The following is a 12,877-nucleotide window of genomic DNA, read 5'->3' as shown; positions in this document are numbered from 1 at the left end:
GGCAAGTGCAGAGTCCTGCACTAGGGAGGAATAACCCCATGCATCAGGACAGGCTGGGGGTTGACCTGCTGGAAAGCAGCTCTGCGGAGAAGGCCCTGGGAGTCCTGGTGGACAGCAAGTTAAGCATGAGCCAGCCATGTGCCCCTGTGGCCAAGAAGGCCAGTGGTATACTGGGGTGCATGAGACAGAGTGTTGCCAGCAGGTGGAGGGAGGTGATCCTGCCCCTCTACTCAGCCCTGCTGAGGCCACATCTGGAGTACTGTGTCCAGTTCTGGGCTCCCCAGGACAAGCACTGGCAAGACATGGCGCTACTGGAGAGAGTCCAGTGGAAGGCTACAAAGATGATGAGGGGACTGGAGCATCTCTTCTGCGAAGAAAGGCTGAGGGAGCTAGTCCTGTTCAGCCTGGAGAAGACTAGACTGAGAGGCGATCTCATCTATGTGTACAAGTATCTGAAGGGGAAGTGTCGAGAGGATGGGGCCAGTCTCTTCTCCGTGGTGCCCAGTGACAGGACAAGAGGCAACGGGCACAAACTGAACCACGGGAAGTTCCATCTGAACATGAGGAAAAAATTTCTTTCCTGTGAGGGTGACAGAGCACTGGAAGAGGTTGCCTAGGGAGGCTGTGGAGTCTCTTTTGCTGGAGATATTCAGAAGCCGTTTGGACAGGGTCCTAGGCAACCTACTGTAGATGACCCTGTCTGAGCAGGGAGGTTGGACTAGATGATCTCCCGAGGTCCCTTCCAACCTAAACCATTCTGTGATTTTGTGATTTTTGAGAGGAAAAGCATAATGCAAGTATCTGGGTGACAGTGTCCTGGCAGTGAAAACCTACTTTTTTTGAAGATCCATCTTCGCCTAGACTTTAAACACTTGAATTTTCAGTCCACTTCATATGAATACAACTGTGTAATTCCCATTCATTTTCACTGTGGGGGAAATTACCACAGTGAAAATTTACCGCCTGTCAAGAGAACATGTGTTTTTTTTCCAAGGAACTTTTGAATAAGAATAGGACACAAGATCTCACAGTACAAAGCAGAGCAAAGGGGAGACAACATGAGCTGCATTTCTTTTTTCACCAGGTGTGCTTTTTCATCCCAGTGGGAGGGAGGGAATGAAGAGAATTCACATTTTTTTATGAGCCTTCAATGAACAGCTTTATTAAGGGTGAATAGTTTGTTTGCATAATACTTGTCATTTGATCACAATTTTTCTCCTCATTTGTTCAACGAAAATATGAAATCACTACAGTAAACGAATTATCCATTCTCCCAGACTGAATCGTCTGTATCTCCAACGTGCCCATTATTCCTTGTCCATAATCAACAAAGTAGTGGGATGGGTCTTGGATCTATTCACTCAAACTCTCTTATTCACCCATGTTTGGAATATTCCTTGCTTTGACTTTATCCTGACTGATAATTAAGTTGTCAGGATCAGCAGCTGACCCTGAAATAAAAACCAGCTTCCCTATTAACAGGGTGGAACCTTAATGTCACATTTTATTCAGTTCTTTGTAACCTAGTTTCAGAATAATTGATCCTTTCATTGCTATCTTTTAAGGAGCTGTCTATTAGGAGAGAAAGGTCAGCAATGTGGAACTGCATTCAAAAGTCACTGATTTACTTAGGGAACAATTAATTGGAAGAGGGAAGGTCAGGTTTAGGCAAAGTACATGACATTTGCTCCCTGGATTTTGCTTTCAGGTGGTGACCAATATACAGGAGTTTCTTTTTTTGGTTGTTTACTGTTTTTGTTGCTTTTACAATAAGAAATGGGAAGCACTATGGGGTGCAGAGAATGAGGAAGAAGGTGATGAGAAGAGAGCAAAATAAAGGTCCAGGAAAGGCAATGTAAAAACTGAACAACCCAAACCATGCCATTGGCAAAGGCTCAGATTACATATCACAAGTTACTGTGACCTGAGTTGGCCAGCACTAACTATCAGAAAGGAGACTGTAAATGGTCCCTATGGCAAAAAGATAGTCAAGCATGTAGTTTTGTATTTTCATACAGCTAGGACTGATTTCAGAGCTCTTGCAGATTCCCTCTTTACTTCCATACAGCCCCGATTAGTTCCCATGTTGGCAAATAGACTGTAAGTATACAGGTGCATCAATGCTTGTCAGGAAAACAAAAGCGTTATAGCTGTTGTTTAATATTAAAATCAACAGGGGAAGCTGGGATATCTGGATTTGCTTTATATCTTTGTCATAAACTCTCTATGATATTAAGTATGTAAAATAAATAACTTATTTATCCCATCTATTCATCAGTTCATTTGCCAGTACAACAGGGATAACAGCAATAACATTCGTAGTACTCTAGGCATGGTTAACCACACAGGTCTATAAAAGCTTTTTGGATCTTTCAATGAAAAGCCAAGGTTCTAAGAACCATATTTAAAAACTAATTTTAAGGATAAAATGCTTTGCTCAAATTCCACTACATAATAATGTACCTGGAGAAATGACATTCATATTTGTAAATAAGGATACAGAATGAAGGATGGGAATCAGAAAATTCATGGAGAGCGCGTTTTTGCCACTAGTCTTTCTCTTTTCTCTTTCCTGTACATTGCTGCAGGGAAAATGAAAATTAAGTTCTTTCAACCTTTGAAAATGGGTTCCCCTGTGAGTGACAGTCAAGAATGGCACAGAATAGGGCATATTTAATAACTTAAACATATTATAGGCTGTATTCTGGATCTCTCTTGCTTTCGTCAGTGTAAGCAAAATGTTCTGGTTCCTTTCACTGCAGCTGTCATTTACTGCTACTCCACCTCTAAAAGCCCCATCTCACTTTTTTGTTACTTTACTTCCTTTGTTATGCTATTAAATTTAATGTAATACCTTTTACCAAGGCCATATTCTGCATCTAGAGAACTCCCTACAACAGCTGAAGATTACTCTATTTCTTTGTTCAGATTTTTCCTTTACAATGATTTACGTTGCTTAGAAAGTAATTTACTTTACAACCCTCCATTCGGTTCTAACCTATTCTCGATCTGCTTTGTAGCTAGCTGTCCAGCTGACAAGTAAGTTCCTCTAGGCTCAGGGCCTTCTTTTTTTATTTCCCTTTAAAGCATCATGCACACGCTTGGCGGTACATAAGCAGTAAATGAAACTCCTCTTTACTCCCCAGGAGCTGTAGCATGCTATTTCCAGTTATTTTTTGTCTATTTCCAGGCTGGGATGCGTACATGGTGGGCAGGGGAGAGGGACTGTTAAGTATGCAGTTTTTTACATGTAAGGTGTTTAGTATTTGACTAAATGCGCTCAGTCTGCAGTGAACAAAGGGGAGTTCACTGGAAGCTCTGTGTGCCATCCTGAAGGCTAGCTGATGAGCTCCTGTGTTGCCTACTTTTAAAAGGGTTCTGCTGCCTTTCTTGCTGCTACCTGCAGGGTTCTGACTGCTTAAAATACATCTTGCATATTTACAAAAGGGAAACAGTAATATGAGACTCTTATTTTCTTTGCCAGAATGCTAAATTTTGGCATGTGTTGTATTTCACTGTTGGTCGGAGATGACGATCGGATAAGGAAGATTCTAGGCTCTGGTTTTGTTTGATCAAAGTTCTATCTTCAATTTTTCATATGACATTAAATCAATACAAATCGTTATGTTATGCTGGTGTGTTAAGATGTTGAAATATCATATGAAGTGCTGAATTTTGTGTCCTGTGATGGCCTGTTTTGATGCCCGTTTCTTCTGTCTTTCCAGCCCCTGATGGCCCACCTCAGGATGTTCAGCTTGAGCCTATATCCTCACAAAGCATTAGGGTCACCTGGAAGGTAAATACACACAGCCAGGAATATAAACCTTGACAGTATTTGTGTGCATTCAGAGAGATTACGTGAGGGGAACGTTATGACAACTGTTGATCAGAGTTATTTTAACTGGGAGTGACTTTGTAGATGTCTTTGCCAACAGATCTTATAATATTTTCCATTAAGGCCGACGCATTATTCAATGAAAGAACATTCCATTGGAGAGTAATAGCAGCAGAGGCTTGCTTCTACAAATGAAAACAACATTTTCCACTTTCTTCTGAATTCAGAGATAAGGCTATGTGCTTGGAAAAAATGGGCACTCACAGAATTTCAGTGCGGTGTTGGCCAAAATTTCCCCAAACCATTGAAACCAATGTTTTCCCTTTGCATTAGACTTTGGGACAGAGCTTTACTGCAGGAATGTCTGCACAGAGAGAGGCTGGGATGGTCTTAGTGAGATTGTTTCTCAGTGTAGTCCATGAGACTTGATGAATCAGAGCAACTGATTTAAAAATATCAGCCACTGATATTATTAAAAAATTTGGCAAATCTTATGATGTGATTCATTTTGTCTAGATTTTGCTCAGGGTTCTGATAACTACAGAATGTTTTAAATGCTTTTAGTGTGACATCAGCGGCTACTTAAACCATATTTTAAATGGTTTTGTGTTATATACTGCTTGTACATCATAGCGGACAGAATAAAGCTATCTAATTACAGTAGTGTAATCTCAATATGAATGACAATTTCCAAATCATACTGATAATTTCATGTATTTTGAATTCCTGAACTATGTAGTATTAAGTGCTAGAGTAGGATGGTGGCGTAATAGTCATTAATTTCTATACTGATACTGCTTACTTCCAGCAAATGCTACTAATGTGTATTGTACCCCATGATATGGACCATTTGGAAAGTCAGGATAGTAACTTTGGGCTGCTGAGTATTTATGGCAGCATTACAATCCTATGGTAGTCTTGAGTGAGTTCCTGAAAGGACAAATTTCTACAGAGCATAATCTCTATACAGTGCAGGTGGACATAAACTATTGAGATGTCCAAATAGTTTGCTGAGGGACCTCAGCAGACCTCAGTTCTTGAGTAGTTCAATGGTGTTTTAAAAACACTGGATTAAAAATCCTGTCTCCATGAAACAGTTCAATATTAAGCTCCAAAAGTAGTCATCTCTATCAGGCATCTTATGTAAAGGTCATAAATAGTACCTGATACCTGTACCTCTTTCACATCTTAAGCTTATATCAACGTTTGTTTTCATCAAAAGGTTTCCAAAAAACAAAGGTTTTTACTAGCTGCAGACCTACCTGGTGGGTAAAGTGAAACACAAGGACATACTTATAAATGAGATACATGAAGCACTAACTAAAATACCACACACAGATATTAGACCAAATAAAGTGGCCAGTGAAGTAATGTAGAGTGTACAGTGATTCTCAACAACTAAAAGAGATGCTCAATGGGTTGTTGCTTTTAAAGGATTCAGGAAGTGTCATTCCCATCAGATCCAGTCAGCTACAACTGCCAAGTTCCTCATGTCAGGTTATTTTGCAGCGTATAGATTCCCTTTTGTGTATGTGATTAGGCAGATTTAAAGGCTTTGTTTTTTAAAAGTTCACTTTGAGGAAGATTTTCAAAAGCAACAAGAGAAGATCATTGGTTTACTGTTGGAGTTTATAGCTGCCATTTGTATTTCTGAAAATTAGCCATTAAATTTCACAGATGCACATATGGGTGAATAGCTACTTGGCAAATGAAATTTCCACACCTACTTTTCAAAAAGATTGCCTAAAATATTGCAGGTGCAAATTCATACTTCCAGGCCACCTCCGGTCCAAACTAGTGTCCTGGTTTCTAGGTATTGTCTGGGGATTAAAAGTGTATAAAAAGAACAGCTGGAGTTGTATTTTTGTATAAACAATTCTCAGGACCATTTTTGCAATTCACTTGATTTGTGAACACTTGCCAAGTAATGGTCAGTACCTCATATAACAAAATAATCACAGAAATGAGCTATATATTAAAAATATACTCCATTACACTGGCGAGTCTCATGTGCTTAGTGTGGAGGTGGATTGACACAACAGGAGTGAGCTTAAGGTGTGAGCTGCCCGTGGCCCTGGAAATCCCTGCTTGTACCTATGTGTGACCCTATCTAGATGGGTTCAGGCTCCCAGAACTGAGCAGTCCCAGGCCAACCTGGTGCCACGCACTGTGCAGATGCTGGCTAGACATTTGGGATTTGCTGTGGGCAGCATGCCAACCTGCACAGTGAGTCTCCAATGAACACTCAGTGTCCTGGGAACCTTTGAGATCTGATTCCCATAGACCGAGTTTTTGTTAAATCTGACTGTGCATGCAGTTGCCGCCTGCCTCTTGCTCTTTCACAACTTGAGCCCTGTGTTCACAATGCAGCACCACAGTGTCTCTTCCTTTGCCAGGCAGAGGAGGATGGAATTCATTGACTAGCTGTATCTGATGTGTGGTCAAGTAGCTTGAGAAGCACTGTGACAGTGAGCTGCTCTCAGTAGTGTGTCCTCTAGTGAAGGGCTAGGAAGGTATTGATCTAGTCAGGAATCACCTGTGGTCCCACCGTGCCACAAGACCCCATGAGGTGCTGTTGGACAAGCAGAAGAAACTCAGGAGGTCTGTGAGGGAAAGGAGAGACTGCAAAAGATGTAATTTGCACTTCACTGAAGTTCTGCTCATTGTGATCTTTGTACTCTCAAGGCCCTGCATGCTCAGCTTGAAAGCAGTTTGCCTTGATTTGTAATCATTGCTTTGCTGTTGCTGGTAGAGTAGCTCATCTGACAGGTGCTAAGTTTCTCTGAGGTGCTGGACATAACTGAAACAAAATTATTTTCCTTGACCTGGAATCTCCTTTGTAGCCATAGGTGAAGTCACTGAGCTATCTTCCTGAAGGGTTAATGCTCATATGGCCCTACCTTTACTGAAAAAATTACTTTTTGGATGACAATTTGTTATAGTTGCCCCCTAAATGAGAAGTCCAAGACTAGGAGTGAGCCATTCACTTCCCTTTGATTGTCTGAGCTCTCCTAGAGCAAAGTAGTTTTAGTCCATTGCTCAGCAAGGTGCTTTAAGAAGGTTCCACTGAGATACTGCAGTATTGTCCTATACTGAATCCTGGGTTTTGGGTAGGTTCTTGTGATGCAGCACAGTGAGGAGCAGCAGTGCTGTGCATGAGGCTCTCCTTGGCACCTTGTGTGCTCAAAGACCTTGAGAATAAAGAAATATTCCCATGAGAGAAATCCCATATTGTTATGGAGGCAAAAAAGGAGGAAAGTAAACCCAATAAAAACTTGATCATTTTTGTTTTGGAGGCATGTGGGTTTTTTGCCATGTTAAGATATGATTGCATCAAATAAAAGGGATTGAGTCGAGAATGACAAATATGTTTAAAGTTGACAAACGTCATTTAAATATAGATATTGTCATTAACAGGAAAAAGAGCTGAGAATAACAGATCAATCATCTTTCATCTTGTATTAAGCTCTATTTCTGCAGCTTGCTACAATCATTAATCTTCTTTTAGAGTTTCTTTTTAGCCCACTTGCAGAAAATCCTAGTTAAACCAAGATTTATAGGTCTGTGATCTATTTAATCCTATTTCTATATGTCCACCTAGAAGATTGGGTATTAGATTCAATTTTTAAATAACAATCAGCACTTTGTGATGTCTTAAAGTAGTGCAGAGAGAACAGGAATTAAACAGGAATTCTCATTTAGGAAAATCATGATAATATTCATTATTTTTTCTTGGAGTACTTTACAAGGTAAATGAACCCATTAAATTTAGGCATGAGAAATCTTCCTTCTCTTCTTTATGCACACACACATGCACACGATTACAAAATGTCATACTTTACATAAGGGATTGGTACCTTATTCTACCAAAAATGGTTTTTATGAGATAGGCAGGTAAGATCATGGACTGAAAATTACTTTTTCGTAATGTTCTATGACTGCTGAGAAAGTTAACAATATTTTTCCCGTGAACATTTTTTCATGAACAAATGTTGCTTCACTGAACTTTCTACAGAAAGGGGTCTGTATGTAATAAGGTGTATATATCAAATATGATTTATTTGTGCAAAAAGTCCATCCAAAATGAAATATTTAGATAATGTTAAAGAGGGACATTTGAAGTTTTGGGGAGCAGAACATTTCAATGCTTCATTCTGAAGTGAGTTTAAGCTTATTTTATTTTATATTGTATAACCTGTTTCAAAGTGAAACAAAAGTAAAATTTTTATATTTTATTTTAAAAATTATCTTGAAGTAAAACAATTATAAAAATGTATTATGGAAAAATACAAAATTTGCCATTTTATTCCAATTCACAAGGAAAAAGTATATAATTACAGAATTCCTAGTGAACAGGGTTTTCTGGTTGTGGTCCTGCTGTCAGAACATTTCAGTACGTAGTAAATGTATAATTTAGTTTTATAATTATATTCCATCTGTTTTACAGTGTGATATATGTGTCCAGATATATGTGCCATATGTTTCTGTAAACTATTATGCACAAAGTGTGTAGCTCACTTTTCTTGGTGTGCAGTGCAAGCCTTACAGTATACAGTGCAGGCACATACAGTGTTTTAATGTGTGCTGTATGTGGCAGTAGGCAGTGTATGCCACTCACAAAACAATAAATGTACTTCATTGGATAGCGCATGTGTGTTACGCATGGTGTTTGTGATTTCAGTGTGCAAAGTGTGCTTGTGACAATGACTTTTGCTGCAAAGCCCCCTGCGGTAACTCGCTGGAGCGTTCCAGTAGCAGCCTTTAATTAGACGATGCTTTAGATCTTGTAATCGGCAGCAGAGCACGCGTTGATGGTTGAGACAAGAAATCTCTGCACAGACAGTTAAGGATGTGCCGAGCTGTGGTGGAGTCCAGCACTGATGGAGAGAAGTGATATCCTGGAATGATTAAACTGGTGCCTCCAGACTTTTGCTCATTTAGAAACCAGATGGCAACTTGCAACACTGTCTGAAAGCGCTTCTCTCTCTAATAATGCTGTTTGAATTGTCTGCTGCCTTGTTCAAACTGTTTGTCTTTTAGTCAATTTGAAATGTTTATCTGATGTCAGTTCAGTCTTTTTGCCCCTTCCCATTAAGGCTAATGACATGTACAAAAATGTATGAGTTGTACAAAATGCTGTGGTTAGTAACAGAGCTGGAAATCCATCAACAAAGGAGACAGTTCACCACTGAAATATTTCATTATTTCAATTTGATGAAGATATTTTCTTCTCAGATGGGGCAAAATGGCTTCATTCCAGTGAAGAAATCTGACTCTCAAACAAAAAAATTTACCCTCGGTTTCCACCCTATAGCCCAGCTGTAAAATACAAGCTTTTGCAATCATATAAAGATCATTAAACTGTGGCATTGTTTAGAACAAACAATGCACTGCCAATCAAAGTGTTTTGCTAATAAAGGACCTACACGTTTTAAAAGATTTTTTTTTTACTACAAAACACAGAAATATTCAGATAAGACTCAAAAATAGAAAGACTCCAAAAACACAGTTCTAATCCCTGTAGTGTACCTTAGAAGGAGTTCAAGCCGTAAATCTGAAGTTTTTTGCATGCTAAATCCTAATTTAGACATCTATATCTGACTGGACAGCACTACTCCTGCAGAAAACTTGTTGGTACTAGAGGAAATGAAGTATACACTTGACAATGTATTCTTGCTTCAAATTTTGTCTCCTTTTCCAAAGGCAACAGGATGAAAGAAAATAAATCACCTTAAAAGAAAATTCAGTCATTCTGGTCCTTCGAGTTATATGTCTTAGATATGAAGAAGGTGCTGGTTTTCACAGATCAATAATTCTTTGGTAGTGGATGATAGGCAAATTTCTTGCTGGATTTATTAGCTCTGGTAAGGCTTTAGTCCACCGGACTGCAAATGTTTGCTGAAATGGACAGATCCTGGAACAGAAAAGAGTATTCTTGAGAAAGTATTCCTCAGTAGACTGGGCAGAGTATAGTAATAACAGAAATTTTGCCTGTGCCCATTTAACTGATCTAAAGCTTCTAGCCAATAAACTACATCACAAGATTTTTTTATGGGTCAGTGCTACAGAAGAGCTAGGGGGCATGTATTGGGAATTTGAAGTAGTTTTGGAGGATTTGAAAGAGCTTTTTCTCCATGGATTATAAATTGTGTTTGAAAATTTTTATCCTATCTATACCTCATGTACATAGAAAAATAGACAGGAACAGATTCACATAGTGAAATTAGTCCAGTACAACTGGAATGGAATCATAACAGGTATTTCTGTCAATAACGGGCTCTTTCCCTGAGTTACTAATCTTTGTTTTAATCTAGACTGTATTTTCTATTGCAGAGTACAAATGATTGAATGATTTCCACAAGTCAAAGCTCAGGGAATCTTGTACTGAGACTGAGAACTACGGTACATAATTATGGCCACCAATTTTGTACTATCTGCATTTTTGAATGCTAGATATTGCACACCTTGTTTTAGTAGCTATTCAGTATGCACATCTCTGCTTTCCAATTCATTATTGCCTTCAGCACTCATCTAATCATCTCTCCACACTAGACACTGAACAGAAGGACGTTTTAAAGCACAGTGTAAAATTTCCTAATACATCTAGCTGGATAAACTTATGTGACTGCCTTCAACAAATCAATAAATGCCTTACTAAAGATTTAGAGAGTGAACGATAGGGGCTTCTGGCAAGAATGCTATTAGCACTGTATGGTAGGCCTGTAGTGCAGACATACCCTCATCAACTCAGCTTTGTTTGGTTCAGCTGAAAGAAGAACAAAACATCATAAATCTAAATTGCATCTCAAAAAATATTTACTTATTAGATTTTTCTGCATAAGAACCATTTAAGGTCTTTCTTTTAGCGCAGGAATGCACTATTAAAACAACCTGCCCTTAAATTTATATATCGTGGTAAAAGCTTAACACTTCATGTGCAGGGAGTATCTTTGAATTGTTACCTAAAAATGGAATTGCGTTCAGTAAGGGAAGAGTGTTGAACTTTTGTATATTTCGAAATTTTTAAGGGGACAACTTGACTTTGAAGATGTGTGCTTAATATGTAATCTTTCATATCCTGTTTAGGCTCCAAAGAAGCACTTGCAAAATGGAATTATTCGTGGATACCAGATAGGTTATCGGGAGTACAGTGCAGGGGGCAATTTCCAGTTCAACATCATCAGTATTGATACCACTGGGGACAGTGAAGTTTACACCCTGAATAACCTGAAAAAATTCACCCAGTATGGCATGGTAGTCCAGGCTTGTAACCGGGCTGGAATAGGACCTTCTTCTCAGGAAATCATCACCACTACCCTAGAGGATGGTAGGTCCTTGGCAAATAGCTATCATGGGACACGTTACTATTTCTTTATTTCTTCTTACCTTGTTACATTTACTGCTTGATTAGTGATTATTGTAGAGCGGGTAATTGAAGACCAGACTGTACAGGTGTTAGCTATAGTGAACAGCTGGATGGGAAGAGACTGGTCAGTGAGCATGTACAATTGTCATTGCAAGAGATGCAGTATTATGCAGATAAATAAATATACCTATACTGCTTTGATACATCCTAGTGTGAATGATATTGGCTGAAACCATAGCTTTCAAGAAGCAGCCTATTGCTGCGGTGCTGATATATTTGAAAATTTTATGATCTCATCATAATTTCATAGTGCACTTTGAGATGTTAAGAAAAACTTTGAAAGCTGAAGTCTTACTGTTAAGTTTATTGTCTTTGTTTGTTTTTAACTGAATGTGCTGTGAAACCTGGAGCTCTTTTATTACACGGTCCCTTATCCTGTCAGTTTAAAATGAGATGTGTGTTTTTCCAAGGATGTCCAAACTAATGAGAGAGAAATCATTGTTATTTCACGCCAAACTCAACCTGTCTAATCAGAAGAACAATTCAGGATTATTTTTTGTCAAACTGCATAAAAAGCATTTCTCAAACAATGAAAGGGAGTCCTCTAGTGGAAAAAAGAATGATTCCATATCCAAAAAGGGCTCCTATATTGTAGAGGAGTATAAAAGCTAATTGTATGATCATCCTAAAAGATATTGTAGGTCAAATTTTCAGCTACTGTAAATTGGCATCAGGTATTGAAATCAGTGCCAGCTAGGAATCTGACTTTTTGTGTGTGGGAAATGGAGTAGCACACATCTCTAACTCTTGAGAGCTATAGGTTTTGAGGCATATGCTTTATGAAACTGGTGTTTTTCATTTACTCTAAATGTTTTTGGGCCTAGACAGATAACTGCAAAATGTCAGAAGACCATACACTCGGTCATGCATGCATTTTGTATTATAACAAGCGTAAGTTTTTTTCTTCAGATTCTGGCATGCTTACGTATTTTTCTTGGCAACATTTTTTTAGGTCATTGTTTAGTTTTGTGTTATTATCAGAATTACAGATGTCATGAATTTAAAAGCAACTCCAAAATTAGTACTGCAGTTATTGCCTTTGACACGAAATGGCCAAGACAAAATGCCTTAGATTTGGCTGACTTCTTCCAATTTTTCTAACTGTTAGCGAAAAGATTTTGTGAACTTTTTTCCCAATATTTTTTCAATAAATGCCTGTTTTTTCCCCCTCCCATTTTAGAGGGAGATTCGAATTGTTCAAAAAGATGGCAACTTGGCTGCAAATTTATAAAAATGTATTTTAACTGCTTACAGAATATGTTCTGCATATTTCAGCCCTAGGATGCATTTCTCTATCAATAGAAGAGAGCAAAACCTATTAAAAGACTAGTCAAAAAGGGGGAAAGGAGTATGTCAAGAGTCATTCTGGGGAAGTCAGCTACACCCACAGAAACATAAGGAGCGTAGCAAGAAAAAAAGACTTTCCATTGCTAACTGTGTGTAAATGCTAGCTAAAATAAAGGATGGTGGAATAGCAATGGAAGTTGAACATGTAGTTGAAGGGGAGTCTTCTAAAAAGTGTTCAAGGGTGTTCTTTTGTATATATTCCTACTAAATGGCATAGATGCACATGATAAAAATTCAATTTTATTCATCAAGTTAAAAATGGTGAATAT

The 12,877-nt window shown here is 38.5% G+C and overlaps 1 protein-coding gene across 2 annotated transcripts in view; it reads left to right on the top strand.

The window, feature by feature from the left end:
• DSCAM (DS cell adhesion molecule) overlaps positions 1–12,877 on the top strand; it is a 481,343-nt gene that overhangs the window by 378,821 nt on the left and 89,645 nt on the right. For both annotated transcript variants that reach the window (XM_068914257.1, XM_068914268.1), the window contains exons 16-17: positions 3,726–3,796; positions 10,922–11,162. In XM_068914257.1, the coding sequence (XP_068770358.1) occupies positions 3,726–3,796; positions 10,922–11,162 (312 nt within the window). The remainder of the gene's footprint in view (positions 1–3,725; positions 3,797–10,921; positions 11,163–12,877) is intronic.

Source organism: Struthio camelus, chromosome 1, assembly GCF_040807025.1.
Source record: "Struthio camelus isolate bStrCam1 chromosome 1, bStrCam1.hap1, whole genome shotgun sequence".
Lineage (NCBI taxonomy): Eukaryota > Metazoa > Chordata > Aves > Struthioniformes > Struthionidae > Struthio > Struthio camelus.
Note: the sequence above shows the minus strand (reverse complement) of the source record. Positions and strands in the feature narration are given on the sequence as shown.